This window comes from Gorilla gorilla, chromosome 7, assembly GCF_029281585.2.
Source record: "Gorilla gorilla gorilla isolate KB3781 chromosome 7, NHGRI_mGorGor1-v2.1_pri, whole genome shotgun sequence".
Classification (NCBI taxonomy): Eukaryota; Metazoa; Chordata; class Mammalia; order Primates; family Hominidae; genus Gorilla; species Gorilla gorilla.
In genome coordinates, this window is record NC_073231.2 from 148,738,084 (window position 1) to 148,763,373 (window position 25,290).

The 25,290-nt window shown below is 47.9% G+C and overlaps 1 protein-coding gene across 2 annotated transcripts; it reads right to left on the minus strand.

Annotated features, from left to right (window-relative positions):
- Positions 1 to 16,748: 16,748 nt before the first annotated feature.
- LOC101142418 (cytochrome P450 11B2, mitochondrial) lies at positions 16,749 to 24,032 on the minus strand. 2 transcript variants are annotated; one of them, XM_004047601.5, is made up of 9 exons: positions 23,791 to 24,032; positions 23,248 to 23,403; positions 21,238 to 21,437; positions 20,897 to 21,100; positions 20,456 to 20,610; positions 19,477 to 19,643; positions 18,998 to 19,076; positions 18,721 to 18,918; positions 16,749 to 18,286 (listed from the first exon to the last, which is right to left on the minus strand). In XM_004047601.5, the coding sequence occupies exons 1-9, from the start codon at positions 24,027 to 24,029 to the stop codon at positions 18,173 to 18,175; spliced, it is 1,512 nt and encodes a 503-aa protein (XP_004047649.5). In that variant the 5' UTR covers positions 24,030 to 24,032; the 3' UTR covers positions 16,749 to 18,172. The 2 variants fall into 2 exon arrangements, with proteins under 2 accessions (XP_004047649.5, XP_004047650.5); XM_004047602.5 differs by lacking the exon at positions 18,721 to 18,918 and having other exon boundaries at positions 17,976 to 18,286; positions 23,791 to 24,029.
- Positions 24,033 to 25,290: the final 1,258 nt, after the last annotated feature.

Here is a 25,290-nt window from a genome sequence, read left to right on the forward strand (position 1 = left end):
TTTTTATTTTTTCAAGGTTCAATCTTGGTAGGTTTTTGTGTCTTGAAATGTATCCATTTCTTCTAGATTTTCCAATTTATTGGCATGTAGTTGCTCATAGAAGCCACTAATTATCCTTTGAGTTTCTGCAGCATCAGTTTTAATATCTCTTTTTTCATTTCTGATTTTATTTATTTGAATCTTCTCTTTTTTTTTCTTAGTTAGTTGGGCTAAAGTTTTGTCAATTTTGTTTATCTTTTCAAAGAAAGACCCAACTTTTTGTTTCATTGATCTTTTGTATCACTTTCTTCATTTCAATTTCATTTATTTCTGTTCCTTAGGTTTTATTTGAAGTTTTTCTTCTTTTTTGAGAGGCACTTACAGCTATCAATTTCCCTCTTAGTACTGCTTTTGCTGTATCCCATAAATTTTGGTATGTTTTGTTTCCATTATCATTTGTTTCAAGAAATTTTTCAATTTTCTTCTTAATTTTTTCATTGACCCACTGGTCATTCAGGAGGCTATTGTTTAACTTCCATATATTTGTATAGTTTCCAAAATTCTTCTTGTTAATTGATTTCTAGTTTTATTTCATTGTGGTCATAGAAGATGCTCAATATTATTTCAATTTTTTGAATGTTTTAAGATTTGTTTTTTGACCTAACTTATGGTCTATCCTGGAGAATGATCCATGTGCTGAGGAAAATGATGTGTATTCTGTAGCTGTTGGATAAAATATCCTGCAAATATCTACTAGGTCCATTTGGTTTATAGTGCAGATTAAGTCTGATGTTTCCTTGTTGATTTTCTGTCTGGAAGATCTGTCCGATAGTCAAAGTGAGGTATTGACGTCTCCACTTACTATTGTATTGGGGGTCTATCTCTCTCACCACAGTGGGGAATCTGCTAAGCTTCACCCGAAGCCAGCAAGTCTCAGATTCTCACCTAAAGCCCTTGATGAAGAACCTGGGTATAGCTGCTTGTTATTCAAGGTCCAAGGTCTCTTTAGTTAGCAGGTGATGATTCCTGCCAGACTTGGCCTTTCCCTTCAAGGCAGCGGGTTCCCTTCCGGCCCAAGGTGTGTCTAGTAATGTCATCTGAGAGCTAGGGCCTGGAAAGGGGACCTCAGGGCTCTGACCAGTGCCCTGTCCTGCTGTGGCAGAAGCTGGTATCCAAGATGTAAGACAACGTCCTCCCCTTTCTTTTCTCTCCTCTCCTCAAGTAGAAGGAAGGGGTCTCCTTTAGAGCTTCAAACTGTGCAGCCTATGGTTAGGAGAGGGGTGTGATGCCAGCACTCCCTTATCTGCCCCAGCTATTGCCTAAGTATCTCACGTGCCCACCGGTCCACTGGCTCTGGGCCCAGTTCAGCAGCAGGAGTTGCAGTTCTTGTGGCCTAGACTGCCTTTCAAGTTTGTTTAGAGGTGCTTTAAAGGGTACCTCCAAAGTCCTGAGGTCCCCTTTATTTAGAGATGCTCTAAATAAACTTGAAACTCTAGTCTGTGGTAATGAGGCTTGAGGCAACTCCAGTTTGTACCACTGGGATCAGCAATTTTCCTCTGGCTAGGGCTGGGTTTTGTTATGTTTTGTTTTTGCTTTGTTTTTGTTTGTTTGTTTGTTTTGGTCCTAACCCTCAGAACCTGTGAACTAGGGCTGGTTTAATGCTCCCTCCATGAGCAGGCATCAGCTGGGTTTGGTCTGGTTTTGCTTTCTGCTCTAGTAGGATAGCACTGAGTTCACTGCCTCACAATTGCTGCAGTCTCCCTCTCCCAGTGCACTGAAATGCACTCCACATCACACCACTGCTGCCAGGGCGACAATTGGCTCAGCTTTCTATTCCACCATCTTGCTTTACCTCCTCTCCCCCTCTCCCCAATTTCTTAATAAGGTTTTATAGTTTTCAGTGCATAGATCTTTCACCTCCTTAGTTAAATTTATTCCTAAGTTTTTAAAATTTTGTAGCTATTATTAGTGGGATATTTTTTCCTTCTTTTTTTTTTTTTTTTTTAAGGGATGGGATCTTGCTCTGTTACCCAGGCTGTAGTGCAGTGGCATGATTACAGCTCATTACAGCCTTGAACTCCTGGGCTCAAATGATCCTCCCACCTCAGCCCCACCCCCTAACCCTCTGAGTAACTGGCATTACAGGCATGAGACAGTGTGCCCAGAAAAATTGGTTTCTTTTATTTATTTATTTTTTTTGGATAGTTTGTTACTAGTATGCAGAAATGCTATGAATTTTTGTCTGTTGACTTTTTTCATCCTGCAACTTTATTGAATTTATTTTAGTTCTATCAGTTTTTTTTTTGGTTGCAGTCTTTAGGGTTTCTATTTATAAGATCATTGTCATCTGCAAATGAGGACAATTTAATTTCTTTCCTTTTAATTTAGGTGCTTTTTATTTCTTTCCCTTATCTAATTGCTCTGTCCAGTACTTCCAGCACTATGTTGGATAGAAGTGGCAAGAATGGACATTTTTGTCTTATTCCCCGTCTTCCAGGAAAAGCCTTCACATTTTCACCATTGAGTATGATATCAGCTGAGAGATTTCTATATATGGCTTTTATTGTGTTGAGGTACATTCCTTCTACACCTAATTTGCTGGGAGTTTCTATTATGAAAGGATGTTGAATTTTATCACGTGTTTTTCTGCATCTATTGAGATGATCCTAAGGCCATTCACTTTTTAAATGTAGTGAATCACATTTATTGATTTGCATATATTGAACAATTCTTGCATCACTGAAATAAATCTCAGTTAATCATGGTGAATGATCCCTTTAATATGCTGTTGAACTCAGTTTGCTAGTATTTTGTTGAGGAATTTTGCATCTATGTCCATCAGGGATATTGGCTTGAAATTTTATTTTCTTGTGATGTGTTTGTTGGGCTTTGGTATTAAGGTAATACTGGCCTTGTAAATGAGTTTGGAAGTATTATCTCCTCTTCAATTTTTTGGAAGAGTTCGAGAAGATTTTTTTTTTTTTTTAAGGTTTGGTAGAATTGAGCAGCGAAGCCATCAGGTTCTGAGCTTTTCTTTAATTGGGAATTTGAACTCACTAATTCAATCTCTTACTTGTTATTGGTCTGTTCATGTAGCAAGACAAGCCACAGACAAAACTCCTCAGACACCGAGTTAAAGAAGAAAGAGGTTTATTCGGCCGGGAGCATCGGCAGGACTCCTGTCTCAAGAGCCGAGCTCCCTGAGTGAGCAATTCCTGTCCCTTTTAAGGGCTCACAACTCTAAGGGGGTCTGCATGAGAGGGTCATGATTGATTGAGTAAACGGGGTACGTGACAGGGTCTGCACGCACCGGTGGTCAGAGTGAAACAGAACAGACCGGGAAGTTTTACGATGTCTTTCCGTAATCTGTAGATAACAGCAGTTGCTAGGTCAGGGGTCGAATTTTAACTACCAGGCTTAGGTCAGGCCCAGGCTTGGTTTCGGTTCTGGTTTCTTGGATTTGGGTCTGGTTCCTAGGCGCCGGGGTACCTGCCTTTAGTTTTGCTTCTCTTTCCTTTTCAGAGTATAAAACAATATGAGAAGGTCTGTCTCTCTTCTCTCATTCAGATTTTATATTTCTTCATAATGCAGCCTTGGTAGGTTGTGTGTGTCTAAGAATTTATCCTTTTCTTCTAGGTCATCTAATGTGTTGTCAATCAATAATTCATATTAGAATCGTATAATCCTTTGTATTTCTGTGGTTTCAGTTACAATGTCTTTTCTTTCATTTCTGATTTTACTTCTGAGCCTTTACTTCTGATTTTACCCCAAGTCTTCTTTTTTTCTTATTTGGTATAGCTAGAGGATTGTTGATTTTGTTTATCTTTTCAAAAAACCAACTCTTAGTTTTGTTGATTTTTTGTATTGCTTTTGGAATCTTTATTTTGTTTACTTCTGCTCTGATCTTATTTCCTTCCCTCTGCTAACATTGGTTTTATTTTTTTCTTTATCTGGTTCATTTGGGTGTAATGTTACATTGTTTATTTGAGATTTTTCTTCTTTATTCGTGCAGGCATTTGTTGCTGTAAACATCCCTCTTAGAACTGCTTTTGCTGCATTACATATATTTTGCTCTACTGTGTTTCCATTTTCAGTTGTCTCAACATATTTTAAATTTTTTATTTAAATTTCTTCTTTGACCCATTGGTTGTTCATGTTGTTTAATTTTTATATATTTGTGAATTTTCTGTAATTCCTGCTGCTATTGATTTCTTAGTTTTATATTGTTGCCAGAAAAGATACTTGATACGATTTTAATCTTCTTAAATTTAAGACTTGTTCTTTCATCTAAATGCTACATGAAGAAACTGACAACTCTTACATTGTAGAGAAGCTTTCCTGTATTTTTACTTGCTCTGGCTTTGCCCACCCCAGATCAGTGGCTGTCTTTGAAGATGGCAGCTCAAGCTACCAGTGTGGGATGCTGGGGTCTGGAGACAGAAGGATCAAGGCAGCGCTTATTCCCCAAAATTGTCATTATTTGTTCTAACCTTTCTGTGGACTACCTGAGGAACTGATGCAAGGGCCTTGCCTTTGTTTTGCCTAACTTGGAATGTATTCAAGTGGAAAAGTAGCTATGGAAGACCCGCATCAAAAATATTGTAAGGCAGCTGAGTAACCTGATATCATCAAAGGCAAAAGATTCAACTTGAGGAAAGAAAAAAAAAACTTTGTCAAAACACTAGAAGAAAAAGCTTGGAAGAGTGTTTCTTTGAGAAACTAGAGGATTTGAAATGCCAGCCTATACTGGGAAATCTAGAAAACCACAAGCTCCTAGGGCAGGACACATGCTAAGACAGTGTCTAATTATAATCCTCCTGGCTGTGTTTACAGGAGTGCCCCGAAAACAGACCCAAACTGCAAAGACAAAGACAGTGTGATTATTTTTCTTGTCTTTTTATTTTTCCCCTCTTTCTTTTCTTTTCTTTTTTTCTTTCTTTTCTTTTCCTCCTGGTGTTCAAGGAGAAAATCTCTCTCAAATTTGTCAAAACATCAGATTAATGCAAGCTAAAGAAATAGATTCCACTATTGCCTTATAATCCTTTGTATTTCTGTGATAGAAATAAAAAGTAGAAGACGTAGAGAAAACAAATAGAAAAATTATAGAAGTTGTCTTATTTATCAGTAATTGCTTTACATATAAATGGTTAAACTCTCCATTGAAAAGGCAGAATGGATAAAAATTGTGATCCACTACATGCTGTCTTCAACAGATTCACATCATATCCAAAGATGCAAATAGGTTGAAAGTGAAAGGTAGAAAAATGATATTTCATGGGAATAGTAACCAGGGAGCTTGGATGGCTATGCTAATATGAGACAAAATAGTCTTTATGTAAAAAAGTTACAAAAGACAAAGAAGGTCATTATACATTGGTAAAAGAGTTGTGGCCAGGCGCGGTGGCTCACGTCTGTAATCCCAGCACTTTGGGAAGCCGAGGCGGGTGAATCACGAGGTCAGGAGATTGAGACCATCCTGGCTAACACAGTGAAACCCCGTCTCTACTAAAAATACAAAAAAATTAGCCGGGCGTGGTGGCGGGCGCCTGTAGTCCCAGCTACTTGGGAGGCTGAGGCAGGAGAATGGCGTGAACCCGGGAGGCAGAGCTTGCAGTGAGCCGAGATCATGCCACTGCACTCCAGCCTGGGTGACAGAGTGAGACTCTGTCTCAAGAAAAAAAAAAAAAAAGAGTTGTGATGGTTAATTTTATATGTCATTAACTAAGCTATGGTATAGTTTTTGGTCAAACACTAGTCTGGATTTTGGTGGAGAGGCATTTTTAGGTTTTGCCATCATTTAAAGAAGTAGGTTTTGAGTAAAGCAAATTATCCTCCAAGTATCCTCCTGCAGGATCCATCCTGTGGTTATCGCCACAGTTCAAGCAGAATTGGAATATTCATAGTCAACAACTGGCAGAATCCCCACACTGGTTCCCTCTTCTATGCAGTGAGAGATATTATAGTGGAAAAGACCAAGTAGAAGCCATTAGAACTGCGTCTACCGAGAAAAATAGCCAAAAGCGGTAACATTCCTAGACGGATGGCAGAGATTAGAGCTACCAGTCAGAACCTGAAAAATGCACAGGTGAAGATTCCTGCCACATCCCCATCTGACTCTCCTGTTTTACCTGTGCAGAAGACAGATGAATCTTGGAGAAAAGCAGATTTTTGTAAGATTAACCAAGCCACCACTCCAATTGCAGCTACCGTACCAGAGGTGGTTTCATTGCTTGAGCAAATGAACGCATGCCCTGGTACATGGTATGTAGCTACTGAGCTGACAAATGCACTTTTCTCCATTCCTACCAGTAACGAACACCAGAAGCAGTTTGCTTTTAGCTGGCAAGGTTAGCAGTATACCTTCACTGTCCTCCTCAGGGATATATTAACTCTCCAGACTGGTTATAATTTAATTTGTAGGGATCTTGTCATAATTTACTTTGTAGGGATCACCTTTCCTTTCTGAAAGATATCACACTGATGGATTACATTTATAACATAATGCTAATTAGACCCAGAGAGCAAGACATACCAATTGCTCTAGACTTATTATTAAGACATTTGTGTGAAAACACCCCAGGGCCTGTAGTGGGGTGAGGGGAGGGGGAGGGATAGCATTAGGAGATATACCTAATGTAAATGACGAGTTAACGGGTGCAGCAAACCAACATGGCACATGTATACATATGTAACAAACCTGCACATTGTGCACATGTACCCTAGAACTTAAAGCATAATAATTTAAAAAAAAGACATTTGTGTGAAAGGGTGCTGCTGTGATTTGAATGTGTCCCCTCCAAAATCCAGTTGTTGCCGGTTTGATATTATTAAGATATGGGGCCTTTGAGAGATGATTAGGCAGTGAGGGCTCCACCCTCGTGAATGGGATTAGGTGCCCTTGTAAAGGGGCTTGACAGAGGGGATTTTATCCCCCTTATGCCCTCCGACTTCTACCATGTGAGGACACATTGTTCCTCCCCTCCAGACGATGCAATGTTCAAGGTGCCGCTTGGAAACAGAGACCCAGCCTCCACCAGATGCTGACCCTGCTGATGTCCTGATCTTGGACTCTCAGCCACCAGAACTGTGGGAAAATAAATTTCTGTTCTTTATAAGTTACCCAGTCTCTAGCGTTTTTGTTAAAGTCCACAAAATCAACTAAGACAGATGGGAAATAAACCCAACAGAAATTCAGGGCCCTTCTACCTCCATGAAATTTCTAGGAATCCGGTGGTGTGGGGCATGCCTAAATATCTCTTCTAAGGTGAATTACAAGCTGTAACATCTGGCCCCTCCTGCAATCAAAAAGGAGGTACATTGCCTAGTAGACTCTTAGGACTTTTGTGGTAACATATTTCTCATCTGAGTATGATCCAGCCCACTTTCTTTTGACCTAAAGTGCTGCTACTTACAAGTGGAACCCAGGACAGTGGAAGGCTCAGCAACAGGTCCCGGCCACCATGCAAGCTGCTTTGCTAATTGTGCCACATTTTCTAGCAGATCCAATGATAACTGAAGTGTCAGTGGCAGATAGGCAAGCTTTCTGGAGCCTTGGTCGGGCCCTGTAGGTTAATCACAGCACAAACCCCTGGAATTGTAGCACAAAGCTCTATCAACCTGTGCTGATAGCTACTCTCCTTTGAGAAAGAGCTTTGGCTTGCTCCTGGGTCTTAGTAGAGAATAAACACTTTACCAGGGGCCACTAAGTTACCACGTGACTGCCTTTGATTCATGGGGTGTTACGTAAGCCACTAAGCCTTAACATACCCAGCAGCACTCTATCAATGAATGGAAGGAGTATGTTCATTTGGCCTCGAGGAGGCCCTGAAAGCACAAATAAGTTACATGAAGAAGTGGCCCTAATGTCCAGGTTGTCCACAATCCTGCTACACCATCTTCTCTCTCCCAGCCTGCACCTATGGCCTTACGTGGTTACCTGTATTTCGTTGGCAGAGAAAAAGAAAACTAAAGTCAGGTTTAGAGATGGTTCTGCAAGAGATGTCGTTATCGTCCCAAAACAGACAGTCACAGCAATGCAGTTACTTTCCGAGACGTCCCTGAAGGACAATGGCAGAGGAAAATCCTCCCAGTGGGCAGAACTTTGATCACTAAGCCTGGTTGTTCATTACACTTGGAGGGAGAAATGGCCATGCATGCAATCATATACAGATTTATGGGCTTTTGCCAATGATTTCGCTGGGGGGTCAGGATCTAGGAAGCAACACAACTGTAAAATTGGTGACTAGAGATTTTGAGGAAGAGGTATGTGGATAGATCTCTCTGAATGGGCAAAACATGGGAGGATATTTGTGTCCCATGTGAATGCTTACCAAAGCGTGATCTCAGTAGAGGGGGATTTTAATAATCAAGTAGATAGGATGACCTATTCGTGAACACAAGCCAGTCACTATCCCCGGCCATGCCTGTCATTGCCCAATGTGCTCATGAATTAAGCAGATGTGGGAGCAGGGAAGGGGGTTATGCATGCTCAGCAATGTGGTTTTGCACTAACGGTGCCAAGCTGGCTACAGCTCCTGCTGAGTGCACAATCTGCCAGCAGCATACACCAACAGATAGCTCACAGAATGATATGGCTCCCTGGGGAGATCAGCCAGCAACCTTCTGGCAGGTCTATTACATCCAGCCTTTTTCATCATGGATGGGAAGCATTTTGTTCCTATTGGGATACATACACACTTTCTTTGGATATGCATTTTTTTCTGCATTCAATGCTGCGTCAAAACGATATATTTTTATTTCATCTCTTATAACTTTATATAAAATAAGATGCATTGACTATATCATAGTATTTATTGTACCGAATATCAAGAAGAATAAACACCACCAAGGGTTTTTGCAGCTTCTTCTGGGGAGAGGATTAGGACAGTTGTATCATGTTAGGTGGAGTATGACCTTGTTTTTATTCTTATTTGAAAGTTAAGTATGATTTAAGGAGCTGCGTGTGGGAGCCAAGACGAGAAGGAATGGAGTGTGATGGTTGGTTTTAGGTTTCCATCTGGCTAGGCTATGGTACCCAGCTTCAGTCAATGCATGAGTCTGCTACGGCTGCCGTAACGAAGTGCCATGGATTGAGAGGCTTAAATGACAAATGTTTATCTCTCACAGTTCCGGATGCTGAGCAGTCCACGATCGTGGTGCCAGAAGGCTCTGTTTCTCCCGGGCCTCTCTACTTAGACCGTAGATGGCTGTCTTACCTCTGTGTGCTCACGTGGCCTTTTCTCCATGTATGAGCACTCCTGGTATCTCTTCCTCTTCTAATAAAGACACTAGCCCTATTGGATTGAGGCCCCACACATGTGACCTCACTTAACCCTAATTACCTGCTTAAAGGCTCTACCTCCAAATATAGTCACACTTGGGGCTAGAGCTTCAACATCTAAATGAGGAAGGGCACAATTCACTTCATAAAAGTCAAAAACCAGTCAAGATGTTGCTGAAAAGAAATTTTTTAGATATGAATAAGATTTAAATCAGTAGACTTTGAGTAAAGCAAATTATACTCCAGAATGAGGATATGCCTCATCCAAACTAGTAAGTCCTTTAGAGGATGGCTGGAGGTCTCCTGAGGAAGAAGGAATACTGCCTCCAGATGGCCTTTGAATCAAGATCTCAACATTAGCTTTTCTCTGCATCTTCATACTACTAGCCTGCCCTGCATATCCTGGACTTACCCGCAGAAACACTCACATGAACCAATTCTGTAAAATAAATCCGTCTCTCATCTTGATTCAGTATTTCTGGAGAACTCTGGCTTATTCTAGGGAAGACTCATCAAAAAGATATAACAACTGTAGACATATACATATCAAACCACAGAGTCCCAAAATATATTCAGAAAACGTTGGGGAGGGAGTTCCAGACGGCCAATAGAAGCAGCTATTGTGTGCCACTCTCTGGAGAGGAAACAAGGTAGCCAGTAAACACTAGCTCTTCAAGTGCATCATCTGAGAGACGCTTCCTGATTGGGCCTCAATCAGGGAACCCACAGAGAACAGAGAGGACTGAAGCTTGCCCCATGCTAATGCTTACCAAAGCGTGACCTCGATGGAGGACGATTTTAATAATCCAGTAGATAGGACAATCTGTTCTTGAACACCAGCCAGTCACTATCCCCAGCCAACCCTGTCCTCACCCGGTGTGCTCATGAATTCAGCAGACATGAGAACAGGGAAGGAGGTTACCGGTATGGAGCCAGGAGAAGCTTCCTAACTTGGGGAAAAGCTGAGTGAATGAGAGTCCACAAGGGATCCATACTTCCCTCATGGACCTTTGCAATCCTGGGCATGGGAGAACCTCTCTGATGCCCCAACCCCCAGGCCTCCAGACTGACACAGAGAACTAGCTGGAGTTTTGCAGAGGTGCTGTTTAAGCCCACATGGAGCCTCACAGGCCTTAGATCCCCGAACAGCCTTGTGCCAGCTGCCATAGCCCCAGTAGAGCACACAGCTGTGGTGCCAAGGAATGGCCAGACTGCTGTGCTTCTCCTCACCAGGCAAGGCTCAGCTCAGGTTTCCAGCGCAGTAACCCCATCCCCACCTAAACACTGTCGGGGGCACGGCTCTGTGTTCTCCTGATATGCACCCACACCACAGCCCACGTGATGTCCCCCAACCCCCACTGTTCCTTGCCAGGCAAAGCTTACTGGCTTGGGCTTCCAGTACAGTAACCGCACCCCCGCCTGGACACTGTGGTGAGTTGTTCCTCTGTGTTCCTCTGGGTTAAAACTCCCGGAGTTAACAGACAATGCTTGGCACCTTTGCATGCCCCCAGCAGCGAAGTTTAGCATGCTTGGGTAGGAGGAAAGTGTCAGCATGCCACATATCCCACAGCCACCAGTCTCCATGGACCCAGCTGAGAGGTCCTGTCCTCCCCAGTGAAAGGTACGCAGCATAGCTGCCCTGCCCCTGCCTGAACATTTTATCTGCAGCTCAGAACCTTTCTGAAAACCCAGCCCCTACAGGTCTGTGATCTTCCTTCAGCCTCCCACCACCTAAACATTCTGCCTGCCCCTGCCTGAGAGTTTGGCCAGTGACTTGGGGACCATCCTGTCCCCTTCCCTATCACAGCCAGCACCTGAACCCTGAGCCAGCCTGACACAGGTCCAGCCCCTTTAGGACTCATGCATGCTGTCCAGTGGGCCATCCAGAGGTCTGGGAACTGGGGAGCTACCTACCCCATTCCAACTCTGCTGACACCTGACCACTTCCCCCAGGGCCTGAGGTCAGACCAACCCTACCAGCTGACAGCACCACAACCAACACCCGCCCGCACAGGCCCAAGGTGGAGCCTTTACAAGAAGCAGCAGCACTGCCACATGGAGACCAGGGCAGCAGTACTGCCACATTGGGGCACGGGGGGTCACGTTTCAACATGAGATTTGGAAGGACACACATCCAAGCCATATTAACCCTAAAGGAGACTTGATCCCTCCTTTGACAAACACACTTTGTCAGTTTCCTCTCAGGCCCCCCGGCATCTCTTTTGACCACTTTCGATGGCCATAAGGTGCCCAAGGGCTTCTGATGCAACAAACTGCTCTTCTCGGCCCTGTTCTGTACATCATAAAAAGATAAAACACGACAAAAACAAAACAACTTTCTACCTATTGAGGTCTCCTGGAAAGAAGCTCTCACAGACCCTGAGCCAGTGACCCTCCATCCCCAGCACCCACTATGCGTGGGTCATGGAAATAGCACCCCACAAGCTCACCCCAGCTACTGAGGACACCTTTGGACAGATTGGAGCCAAAACTCGGACCTCTGCATATTCCACCTGCAGGAAGTGGAGGCTTTCCCTTTTTCCCAAAGGCATTAACTAAGGGAATGGCAATAAGCCGTTCATCCAGAGACTACTCAATAGCACTGCCAACCAGCATGAACTAATGGCATCAGTGGAATGCTGCTGCTTTAGCCAGGGCGTCCTCTATGAAGAACAAGACCTAAGGGTCAATAACATTGGCCAACCTCTGGCAGTCATCCTAACGCTGGATGTCCAACAAATGTCCCCATCTTCCCTCTTACTACTAATGGCTGGATTATGTCTAAGAGTTGGCCCCTTCAAGGTAAAGCACTCTGGGAATCTCTTGCCTCACAGATACTCAAAATATAAAACAAAATCACCTGTCTCCACATACACTAACACCAGGACACTTCTCCTTAACTTACAAGTTTTACTTATAAGGAACCAGAGGACATATATCACTTCTCAAAGTACCCAACGCTAGGCTCTTGGAAAAGACAGTCAATAGAACTTTTATTTCCCTGATATGTCCCCCAAATTTAATTTAATTTAATTGATAGAAATATATTCTCCTCAAACAACTCTTTTTCAAATCCTAGTCTGTGTAACAATTGGTAAATTAGTAAAGTATATGTAAAGATTAGTGGCATTTGTGTGTAACCAAGGAAAAAGAGTGGTTGTGACTGGATCATATTGTCACATGTCCCTGAAGAACATGGATCATGTCCCTGACATGGATCATACTGTTGTTCCAGGCCCTAACCTCTTCTTACTCCAGGCTGCTTGACTGACTCATCTCACACCAAGTTTTAAAATTTTTCAGTTTCCCTTTCTTATTTGTAAAGGGGCATATGTGTCACCTTCATGTATAGGAAAACTTTTTATGTTGACTCCCCCATCTTTGTAAATTTTGGATCTTTGTTTGCCAACCCTCCTCATCCCAGGAGGGTTGGCCACCAGACTGGGGGGTGAATTATTTCCTGGGATCCATTAACCATGGATTGTACCATGGGGCAGGCATCTGCTCATCCGATACAGGACCCATTTGAGCCCAAACCTTCATCAAAACCAAAAATATAAACAAAAAACTGTTAAATGGAATCTGGAGGCTCAGCCCTTCTAATGTGGACCTCAGCACTTGTCCTGCTGGGGCTGTGCTGAGGTCCACGTGCTATTGAGTTTGGCTGATAAAAGCCTTATGACCAAAAGGCCCCCATGGCTTGACCTTCATTAACCACACAACTTAGGCTCAGGGCCATTGCAATTGACCAAATTAATGGGCCTGCCCTAGAGGGCATTAATGCTGGAGCTCAGCCTCAGGCTCATTATAAAACCATAGAGCTATAAACACAAGACCCACATCAACTCAAGTAGGTATCCACTAAAAAGAAAATGTCACTTGCACATCCCAGATGGCATCACTCTGGCACAGGAGAACACCCAGGAGATGACATTGCCTTGCAGGACCTCAACTCAGCTCAAGAACTTGCCATTGGAGAAGATTTCTCCCCCAACTCAGGACACAACTTCATCCCAGGCTCTAAAATCTCAACTCCCCAGCAATGCCCATGACTGCCTTTCCTAATCTAAAAGTGAAGCAACAAATGAACGCACATAACTCACTCCATTTTTTCTTTAAAGGGCCTTTACTGATTCCTGCATATGGGTGAGGATAATTTTAAAGCATTGAGTTAATAATACAAAAACAGCAGTCACGTAGTTTTTAAAACTAACTCTGAGATCAAAGGAAAAGCATGTAAACAGTTAACTATGTTTTGTTAAAGATTTACAGGGGCATTGAGACCTGACCAAGGACAAAGAAGTTTTCAGCCTCCTCAGACCCTTGCTGGCTCCTTGGAGTCTGTGGTCATTGGTCACCTCTCAATCACACCTCCCTCCTCTTCCTTTTTCCCTTAACTAAAAAGAGCCTAAAATTTGTACTGTATTGAGATGGTCTTGGTGACACTAGTCTGCCATCTCCTCAGGTTGCTGGCTGTTGAATACACCTGCTTTTCCTCCCACCAATTCTTGTCTCTCGAGTTTAGTTTTCATGCAGCAAGCAGCCAAGCCTGGGTTCAGCTACGCTAAGGCATGAACTGGACACAGGACATGGATTGATTTTCTTTCTTTGGTTTTAGGAATTGTGATGAGTTTCTGCAGCTTGCTGACTGCTTAGCCTATCACGTTAGTTTGCTTTGGCTGCAATAACAAAGTACCCTGGACTGGGTGGCTTAAACAACAGAAAGTTGTTTTTTCACAATTCCAGAGGCTAGAAGACTTAGACGAAGGTGTTCGGGGGGGTGGTTTCTGCTCAAGCTTCTCTCCTTGGCTTATTGACCAAATCACAGAGACACCCTCTGTTTGTGCCTGGGTTCTAATCCCTTTTCCTCCAAGGACACCTGTCGTATTGGATTAGGGTCTACCTCAATGACCTGGTTTCACATTGTTTATCCCTTTAAAGACTCTATCTTCAAATACAGTAATATTCTGAGGTCCTGGGCTTAGGAGTTCAACACAGAAATTTCTGGGAGACGCAACACATGTATAACACACATGATCCTTATAAAATCCCTGATCTCCAGAACCACCCACACCCCTACACTCCCATGCCCAAGAGACACCTGGAAAAGGTTGATGCTCTCTGTGCCACTCTGAAAATTAATGGAGATTATCACTTTCCCCAGAAGGTACTTGTCTCATATCAACATCTTACCTCCAGGGAAAGGACTACTCACTCTCCAGAAACTTCTCCTACTAATCTTGTCCAGGATTCTACCATGACCTTCTACACTGCATCTCTAACCATCACAACCACTCTTTTTCCTTGGTTACACAAAAATGCCACTAATCTTTACATATACTTTACTAATTTACCAATTGTTATGCTCCAAAAACATAATTGATCAACCTGCTACCTTGACACAAGCAACACATCAAGTATTATTCTTCAAATATATGTGTAGTTGTCAAGTGTATTGAAATTATGTTGTACAAATTCAATGCAATTCCCATCAAAATACCACCATCATTCTTCACAGAACTAGGAAAAACAGTCCTAAAACTCGTATGGAATCAAAAAAGAGCCCCCATAGCCAAAGCAAGACTGATCAACAAGAACAAATCTGGAGGCATCACATTACCTCATTTCAAGTTATACTATAAGGCCATAGTCACCAAAACAGCATGGTACTGGTATAAAAGTAGGCACATAGACCAAGGAACAGAATAGAGAACCCAGAAATAAACCCAAATAGTTACAGCCAACTGACCTTCAACAAAGCAGACAAAAACATAAAGTGGGGAAAGGGCATCCTATTCCACAAATGGTGCTGGGATAATTGGCAAGCCACATGTAGGAAAATGAAACTGGATCTTCATCTTTCACCTTACACAAAAATCAACTCAAGATGGATCAAGGACTTAAATCTAAGACCTGAAACTATACAAATTCCAGAAGATAGCATTGGAAAAACCCTTCTAGACATTGGCTTAGGCAAGGATTTCATGACCAAGAACCCAAAAGCAAATACAATAAAAACAAAGATAAATAGCTGGGACTTAATTAAACTAAAGAGCTGTCGCACTGCAAAAGGAACAGTCAGCAGAGTAAACAGACAACCCACAGAGTGGGAGAAAAGCCTCACAATCTATACATCTGACAAAGGACTAATATCCAGAATGTACAATCAACTCAAACAAATTAGCAAGAAACAAACAAACAAACCCATCAAAAAGTGGGCTAAGGACATGAATAGACAGTTCTCAAAAGAAGATATACAAATGGCCAACAAACATATGAAAACATTCTCAACATCACTAATGATCAGGCAAATGCAAATCAAAACCACAATGTGATACCACCTTACTCCTGCAAGAATGGTCGTAATCAAAAAATAAAAATAAAAAAATAGATGTTGGCATGGATGCAATGAACAAGGAACACTTCTAAATACTGGTGGGAATGTAAACTAGTACAGCCACTATGGAAAACAGTGTGGAGATTTCTTAAAGAACGAAAAGTAGAACTACCATTTGATCCAGCAATCCACCCGGAAGAAAAGAAGTCATTATACAAAAAAGACACTTGCACACGCATGTTTATAGCAGCACAATTTGCAAGTGCAAAAACGTGGAACCAACCCAAACACCCATCAATCAACAAGTGGATAAAGAAACTAACCCTAGTGCTTTCTCAATAATGACATCCAAGCATCACCAGGCCAATCATGTAATCATCCTTGTTATTTTCTGTGCTTCTGATGCTTTTCTGGGCTTGCATCCTGGACAGGATGCCCTACCAGGGCTGGCCAATTACTACAGATGGTCAAGGTCCCCCCTGGCGAATGCCTTTCCTGTGAAGTCTTGCCAGCACAAGCCCTGTGCCAGCCACCTTGTTGCACACTCCAGGCCACAGCTCCCCTGAACAGATTCCCCCAGAGTCAGGCACCAGACAGCCAGAGACAATCCCTGTGACTCGCAGCCCTGGGTAATCATGCAAAGCAATCAGTCCCAAGCCTGCCTACCCTGCTTTCACTGGCTCCTCCCCCAGGAAGAACTAGAACCTCTGCCTTCAGATTGACCCGGATGCTTCCAATGAGGTCATGATGGCAAGAACAGCCCTGCCACTGCACGCTGTCAGTAACAGACTATTTCTTCAATCACAGTCTTCTCCTGGCCTGTGGGCCTCACCACAACTGAGTAATAATTAAGCTTACATTTAAAAACACTCAAAAATTTACATATGGGACAGAGTTGCATGGAATTAGGCAGGCGCACACACACATACACACACACACACCCATTCGCAGGCACACATTTCACTGGTAAGTTCTAAATAAGCTCAGTGAATCGTGCCACTGTCAATTTCCTGTTTTGAAGACTGTTCTATGTAAATGCAAGCTGCTGACGGTGGGAGGCTGTGTGAAGGGTGTTGGGGGGACCTGCCAGAATATATATGTCAACAAATTTGAATGTATCTATAATAATTTTGAGATAAAAGGCTTTAAAATATTTTTCCAAGGTTTATTTTAGGATCCCATGATCTAGTGCTGACTAGAGGAGTTGGATGGGTATCTGTGAGAGCCCCATAAACAAGAAAACCATCTCTGAGGTCTGTGCACCTTGTTCCCCCCTTATTCCTTTCCCATGCTGCACTGCATTGCCCAGGGTGGGAAAGCAACCTGTGGTCACAGGGTGACTGGCCTGAGTCCCTGAGTACTGGAACTACTGAACACACCTGGAATGATTACCTAAGTATTTCCCCTTTCATGGGGGAACAAACACTCTGATCCTCATCAGCTACTAGGAGCTGGCTGCTGAGATCTTTGCCTCAGTGAAAATCCCAGGAGATAAAGATGACGTGGCTGGGCACGTTCTCACCCGGGGGCACTTCCTATCCCTGCACAGGAGTACTGTGGAGTGGCCAGTTCAGGAGGGGTCAACTCTCTCTGCTGGGCTAGGAGCAGATGAGGCCCAAGGCAGGTTCACGTAGGAAACTGCAGCCTCCCTGTGCTCACCCCAGGTCGTGGCACATGGCATGGCTCCGTATCAACCAGAGGAATGAGTCAATAAAACTCATCTGAGTCCTTGCTGGCCCAATCCTGTCTCTCCTGTTGCCAAAAACATCTCTGGAACCACACCCAAGGTTCCCACCCCATGTGACTCTTCCGTCTCCTCTCAGCATCCTCTGGACCTTCTCCAGGGGACAGCTCAGGAAGCAGAGGACCCAACACTCGCTGCTTGAACAAGACCTGGTCCATGAAAGACGAGGCCTGGGGCATGAGGCTGACACGATCAGCTGGGGAACACACGCCCCTCGAGACTCAGTTGTATCACTTGAAAATGTGTCAGGATAAGTGACCACAGGGGCCTTTTTAGTCTACCCTGCAGGATCGTATTCCAGGGTGACAACTTTCAGAGAGCTCAAGGCATGCTCGAGCTGCCTGGGGGCAGGCTGCAGGAGGGAACTTGACTGGACTCTGAGATGCTGGGATCCCGCTTAACGACTCTGACACTGTCTGCACTGAGGCCCTGGCCAGGGGGAGAGGGACAGGGACATGTGAGACTAGGCAGGAAGGCAAGGGACAAAATCACAGCACCCTTGCATGGCCTCATGAGGAGCCTGGAGCCAGCGCTGGGAGGAGTAGAGTCAAGCTGTCCGGAGGGCACTGCTTGCTGGAGAAGGGGCCAGGTGGGGCTGGGGACAAGGCCAGGCCCTGCCAGCAAGATCGTCTCCAGCTGTGCCCTGGCCTTGCTGTTTGACAAGCCTGGCAAGCCCCAGTCCTGGAGGCCCTGGGGAGTTCCATTTGTGCAGGAGCTGGCTGGACAGAGGGGTGACTCAGGAAGCTGTGCACGTGGGAGAGAAGAAAGGTGGCCTGGGGTCAGGCAGAGGAAGGCTCGTGGCCAGGCTGGGACCCTGGGTGCAGATGCAAGACTAGTTGATCGCTCTGAAAGTGAGGAGGGGGGACGTGCCAGGCCTCAATATGAAGCTGTAGACCATCTTTATGTCCTCTTGGGTTAGTGTCTCCACCAGGAAGTGCTTCAGCACCTAGGACAGAGGCTGGGTTTCCATCTGGCCTAGTCAGTAGCCCATGGACCTGGGGCAGCTTCCTCCCATCGTCCCAGGTGCAACAATTATGCTGAAGGGGGAGCAGCAGCCTGGGCCCCAACCTATCCCATTTCTAACCAGCCCCACCTTACGGACCAGGCCCAGACTGAATCCTGCCCAGGTCTTGCCCAAGCCCCATTATTCGGTACAGGCTCCACCCCACTCCCCTAGTCCGCATTTCAATGTTTAGAAGCAACCTCACCCAGATCCTACCCTGTCTTGCTCAGCACAGATCCTCCCTGGTCACGCCGACCTCGACCAACCAAGGCCCCATCCACTGTTCCCAGGTGTCAATCACACCATGCAAGCCCCGCCCCCAGTGTGCAGGTCCCGCCTCTGCTGCCCAGGCCCCGCCCCAGCCCGGGCCTGCTTACGTGGTGCAGCAGCAGCAGCATCTCTGCTTCTGCCAGGCGCCGCCCGAGGCACTGGCGCATGCCAAAGCCAAAGGGCACGTGGTGGAAGTTCCTGCCGGAGCCCCTGATGTCTAGCCAGCGCTGGGGGTTATAGCGCTCCGGCCTCGGGAACAAGGCGGGGTTGCGACCCAGAGAATACAGGAACACGCGCACCAATGTCTGCGGACGGTGCAGAGTGGGGATCAGGGAATGACTGGGGAGGGAGGTTCTCAGCTGGAGGGGTGTGGGGCTCACTCACCCCAGCTGGGATGTGGTAGTTCTGAAGCACCAAGTCTGAGCTCGCCACTCGCTCCAAAAACAGACCCACGGGGTAGAGCCTGGAGGTGAGGGCATCCACAGAAAGGGTCCTCAGCTGGACGGGGCTCCCTGTGCCCTCAGCACCCTTCCTACCCAAGACCCCCCACAGCTCCCTGGCCCATGGGAAGCCCAGTTCGTGAGGAAGTGCTTCCTTGCACCTGGTGAGCCCGGCCAAACCTCCCCTAACTTGAGCAGCCCCAAGCCCAGAAGGACATGCCCCACGTTAATCCCCAGGGCGTTGAAGAGGGATTCGAGAGGAAGAAGAACTCCCTGTCCTTGAGGGGGAGGAAGAGCAGGTGCAGGGGAATGGGCTGCTCGGTGATGCTGCTTATCAGCCCCAGATTCTGTCTGCCACCACCCAGTGGGGGCTGCTCTCCAGCAGGGGGCCAGGGCCACAGAGAGGCCTCAGCCAGCACCCACCTCAAGGTCTCCTTGAGGGCCGCCCGCAGCAAAGGCAGCTCGGTGGTTGCCTTCTGGGGGTGTTCACTGATGCTGGCTGCGGCGGCCAGGCTCTCCTGGCGCAGGGCCTGCTGCACGTCGGGGTTCCGAGCCAGCTCAAAGAGCGTCATCAGCAAGGGAAACGCCGTCTGCAGAAGCCATGTCTGCAGGGTCAGACCTTGCACAGGAGGACTCAGCCCCCGGGACACCCCTCCCAGGACAACCTCCCTCTGACGGGTGGAGACATCCATGCCCTGAGCATGACACAGCCCTGGGACCCCGGATCTGAAACCTTGATGACCACTTGGGCCAGATTCCCTGACTTCTTCAGGGAAAAGTGACCCCCATCTCCACCAAGGCCCAGGTCCCCTGCAGCCTCTTCAGGGCGGGTTCTCACAGCCACCATTAGGGCAGGGGGCCCACACCTCAGCATCATCCAGGGAGTTCTGGAGCCCCAGCTCCCTCTGCTTCCATTGAGTTCTCCCCACTGTGTACCCACAGGCCCCTCTGCACTGGCTGGAGCCTGTGCTGCTGTCTTCCCCACAACCCTGCCCTCCCATGCATCTACATTTCTGGCCCAAGGTGACCGGGCACACTGGGAAGGGTGCCCAGTGGAGTCCTCCAGCTGCCTCTCAACCCTCCTTCTCCTTGTACACCCAGAGCTTTCCAGTGGGGACAGAGCTGCTGTGTGTCCAGGGCCTCATCCACCTTTCTTCCAGCCTGGAGCATGGTTCCCTACACAGGTAACTGCAAACTCTGTCTCATGTGAGGGGTAGCTCACATTTCCCCTCCCCTGCAAATCTCATCCCTTAACAAAGGAGGGGGAAGGCTGAAGGCAACAGAAATATGGGGCCTGTAGCCTGGGGATGGGACACGTGGGTGCCGTGTGGCATTGGCAGGCAGTGCCTGGGAGGCAGGCTTGGCATCACCCTCTCTGGGTGGGGCTGGTTGCCGGCCTGACCGTGTCCACGCTCCCTGCAGTGAGTTCCATAGAGTTGGCCTTGATGGCTTCTAGTGACAGTTCCGCCTTCAACAGGAGCTCTGCCACGATGCCTGTGTAGTGTTGAGGGCGGTAGAAGGCCAGTTCCTGGTAGATTTTCTGGATACAGTTGTCACCTGTCCAGGGAGCACGGGACAGCCCTCAGATCTTGGTGCTGGGAAGCATCCTTCAGTGTCCTCCTCCTGCCCAGACTGCCCTGACACCCAAATCTCCCTGCTCTCATCCCAAATTCTCCGGATCAGCCCAGCCCAGCCCCAGCCTCACACCAATCTCCCTGGCAGGACGGTGAGGAATCCCCCAACCCTCCCTGTGGCCTCCATTCCCCACTGGGTGGTGGAGAGGGAGAAATTGGGCCCCCATGGTGTCCCTTCCCCATAGCACTGCCCGGGTCCCTGGCCTCACCATACTGGAAGATGCAGTCCCAGGCCTCAAAGTGCTCCTTCCACACCTTGGGGCTGATCCAGCGAGACAGGCTCCTGGGCATGAACATGAGCTGGACGGTGGATTTGAACATGACCTCCAGGGCATGGAGGAAGTTCAGGCTGGCAGAACTGGGGCTGTGGCCAACCAGGCCCAGCCGCTCTCCAAAAAGGGCTAAGTTGCTGGCTGCGGGGAGGATGCACTGCTGAGCACAAGGCAGCCCAGGGCCTCCTGGCTGCCTCCCCACACTCCCTTCAGTCCCCCATCCCCGTCCCTGGCCACTCCAGGGTCTCTGAGGCTGGACCTTCCCGCATGGCCCACACCTTCTATGGTGTAGTGGAAGATGCTGGGCTGGACGTCCAGGGTCAAGCTCCCCCGGGCGTTCTGCAGCACCTTCTTCCTCAGGGCCTGGGAAAAGTCCCTGGCCACTGCATCCACCATTGGGAGGAACCTCTGCACGGCCTTGGGCGACAGCACATCTGGGTTCAGCCGCAATCGGTTGAAGCGCCATTCAGGCCCATTCCTACAGAGGCCAGGGCAGAGCTTGTGAGGCTGCCCCAGCAAGACACACCCTGACCCGTATCCCATCCTCCTTTTCCCCAAGGGGAATCGGCCTGCAGGGAGCTGACTGGGGGCCCTGGTAGAAGCTGCCTGTTTGTGTTCGAGCTGCAGCCTTTTCTCAGAGCGGCCTCCAGGTGCTGGGCAAAGGCCACTCAGGTCTAAGCAGGGATGAGACAGTAGCTTCTGCCTGCAGGTGCTGACAGGGTAACTGAGGTCATTCCCGGGACCTGGTGACCCAAGTCTGGCACCACCTCACCCATGCAGGCCCTCCCTGTAGTAACAGGGTAGGGCTTTTCTCCAAGAAAGGAGGTGACCCCTGTTGTCAAGCTTTGCCCACCTCACCCACACAGTGTCCTGAGGGGAGAGCCCCTGGCTGCCCTCTCCTCCCCGCCCTTCCCCGCCCTGGGCACAGTGCCTCTGGGGCAGCAGCCTCTGCCTGTCTCTGTGAAGCATCTGTATCTTCTGCAGGACAGAAACCAAGCTTTGTGCTTCATGCCATCCTCACCCACAGCCAGAGTGCGTGGGGGGCTCCATGGATGCCCCCAGGGAATGGTGGGGAGGAATTTCCCCTGTCAGCCACATTCCTGCAAAACTCCTTTATTTAAGTCCAGCTGGCTGCTGTGAGCTGTTGACAGTGATTGACAGGCAGAAGATGCACATGCTCACATGCGCCCATGCAAGACCTCAACACCATGTGTGAAGAGACACATGTACACGTGTGCAGAGACACTACACCCATGTTGGCACCTGCACACGCACACACACAGACACTCGTGCACACACACCACACATACATGCACACACACAGACACATGTGCACACACTACACATGTGCAAATGCAGGTACAGAGAAGCACACAGCATGTGCGCAGATGCAAGACACACACACATACAGGTGCGCTCCCCTTCCTTCCATTATGTGCACCCAGCCTCCTGGACCTGCCTTCCTGGGTCCTGACTCTCTCCCAGATGTCATCTGTAGGCCAGCCTCAGTGAAGGCCCCGACCCACGGGTGCCCTTTTACCTAAACCCCACTATTCCCAAGAGCGTTCCCTTCCTACCATGGAGTGGGCGCTGTCGCCACTGTGACATCCTCGTCCAGTCCTTCCCCCGTCCTAATGACAACATCCCTGCAGGTGACTGACTCCAAGCATCAGCCTCTTCCTGCCCACCTGACCAGGTGCCACCCTCTCCACGGGCCAGGAAACATCCTCCCCAGTGCCATCAACCGCCCCACCTCGTGCCTTGCTTCTGAGAACAATGGAGCCACCAGCCACCTGCGTCCCCACCTGCCTCCTGCCCCGGACTGTCCCCATCAGGAAGGTTTGCCGGGACTGCAGGGACCCTGAGCGCCCTGAGGGAGGCTGCGGCCCCAGCGAACACCAGGCTCAGCACTCAGCCTGTGACCTGGGCCAGTGGGAGTCCCCTTCTCAGCGCCTCAGTTTTCTGACCTATGGGAAGGAGAGTCCCCAGACCGCAAGAGAAAGCAGCTGCCGAGGTTGGTGCAGAGCGGGTTCTCACTACACAGAAGGGCTCATTGCTCTGCGTCTTCTCTGCAGAGGTGCCCGTGCCCATTTCTCCACCACCGCCCTGCTTCCCCAACCCACAGGGCAGACGCGACCCCATGCGATGGCCGTCCTCTGGGCCGGGTGCTCACCCTCACTGCCCACCACAGGGGCCCAGGGCAGATGTGCTTTTGGGTCCTGCCTCTCTCGCCTCCCCCCTACACCCAGGCTGCCCACCCTGCTCCCAGCTCCCAACTCGCCGCTTACAACAAGAACACGCCACATTTGTGCCCACGATGTTGTCTGTAGGCCACCCAGGGCTCCAGGCTCATCCTGCGGGGATGCAGGCTGTCCACCTGCTGCAGCTTCTCCACGTCCTCCGGCAGCATCACACACACCATGCCTGCTCCTCCCAAGTCGTACCTGTGGGGCCAAGCACGAGGCCCTGCTGGACGGGGCCATGTTCCTCGTGGCCCCAACCTGCAGTCCCAATCCAAAGTGTCTCCTGTCCACCCTCCCTGCTCCTGGATTAGCGGCTTCACAGCTAAAGCCCTCCTGCTGGCTCCCTGGAACCTCTCAACTTCAGTGCTTCTGAGTCCTGCCCTCTCTGCAGTGAGCTGGGGTTTTCTCTGCACTATCCCCTGCCCTGGCAGCACCACAGACCAGCACGTGCTGCACTCCTCCCCCATCCTTCTAAGGATGCAGAGTGCCGGGACCTGCTGGGAATGGCAGTGCTGAGTGCCTGGCAGGGTCCTGGGCAGCAGGGGCAGGGATCTGGGTGTTCCCAGTGAGGGCCAGGGAGGGCTTTACCTGAAAATGGGCCCCAGCTCCTGGAAGGTCTGGTGCATCTCCAGGTGCAGGTGCTCATAACCCTGCTCCCTCCAGATCTGCAGCAGCCTCAGCCACCTGTTGCCTGGCTGCTGGGGCATGGCTTCAAACGGCAGCACTGTCCTAGGGGCCCGAGCGGCTCTAGTGCCCAGTGCCCGTGCCCTTTGCAGGGACAGCCAGGGCGCTGCCACGCACACCTCTGCCTTTGCCCTGAGTGCCATTCCAATGCTCCCTCCACCCTGTTCAGCCCAAATCCTTTTATCTCACCCAGGAACCTGCTCTGGAAACATATCACGTCATGGGAGAACTGGCTCTGGACCTGCCTGAAACTCTCAGAGCGAAGGTCAAGGCTGGAGGCCCCCAGCCAAAGGTAGATGAAGGAGAAGTCAGGTGCCTAATTCCCCATTGCTGCAAGTCCTGCTGGTCTGAGGATGCTGAGAAAAGGCGTGGGGTCTGGACTGGGGGTCCATGCTGGTGGAAGGTGGTGGGACCTGGCCTCTCCTTTCTCCAGGGCTGAGAGGAGTAAAATGGATGGGGACTTTATCTTATCGTGAGATGAGAGGGGGCCTTGGATTCTTTTAATAGACTTTATTTTTATACCACAGATTTAGTTCATTGCAAAATTGATCAAAAGCTGCAGAAAATGTCCACGTACCCCCTGCCCTGACACAGGCACACCCTCCACCACAGGAGCGCACTGGTTCCGTGTGAGGAATCTTGATACGTTGTTATCAACCAGGGTCCTGGAGTCACATGGGGTCTTCTCCTGGTGGTGAACATGCCGTGGGTTTTGACAAATGTATGTAATTTGTATCCCTCCTTGCAGGATCCTAGGAGTATTTTCACTGTCTTAAAAAGAGGAAAAGAAAACCTGTGCTCTGCCTGCTCATCCCTCCTGCCCCAGTCCCTGACATCTCTGATCTTTTTATCATCACCATGCTTTTGCCTTTTCCAAAATGTTGTATAGTTGGAATGACACCGTTTGTAGCCTTTTCAAAGTGACTTATCTCAGTTAGTAATATGCGTTTAAGGTTCCTCCATTTCTTTTCATGGCTTCATAGCTAATTTCCTTTTTTTTTTTTTTTCTAGAGGCTGGGTCTCACTTCTTTAGTGGTTGCCCTAGAGTTTGCAATATACGCTTAAAACTCATCTCTCCAAGTCCACCTTCATATAACACTATACAGCTTCAGAGGTAATGCAAGCACTTTATAATCATCAGTTATTCTTAGGCCAGGCATAGTGGCTCATGTCTGTCATCCCAGCACTTTGGGAGGCCGATGCGGGTGGATCACCTGAGGTCAGGAGTTCGAGACCAGCCTGGCCAACATGGCAAAACCCTGTCTCTACTAAAAATACAAAATTAGCCAGCTGTGGTGGCGCATGCCTGTAATCTCGGCTACTCGGCAGGCTGAGTCAAGATGAATGCTTGAATCAAGGAGGCGGAGGTTGCAGTGAGTCGAGATCATCCCACTGCACTCCAGC

Excerpts from the sequence above, each read along its gene's own strand:
- LOC101142418 (XM_004047601.5), bottom strand. The coding sequence starts at position 24,029 with ATGGCACTCAGGGCAAAGGCAGAGGTGTGCGTGGCAGCGCCCTGGCTG. Across the intron at positions 23,404-23,790 it reads GAGCTGGGGCCCATTTTCAG|GTACGACTTGGGAGGAGCAG; the intron begins GTAAAGCCCTCC and ends TTGGCCCCACAG. Across the intron at positions 20,611-20,896 it reads GGACTGCATCTTCCAGTATG|GTGACAACTGTATCCAGAAA; the intron begins GTGAGGCCAGGG and ends CTCCCTGGACAG.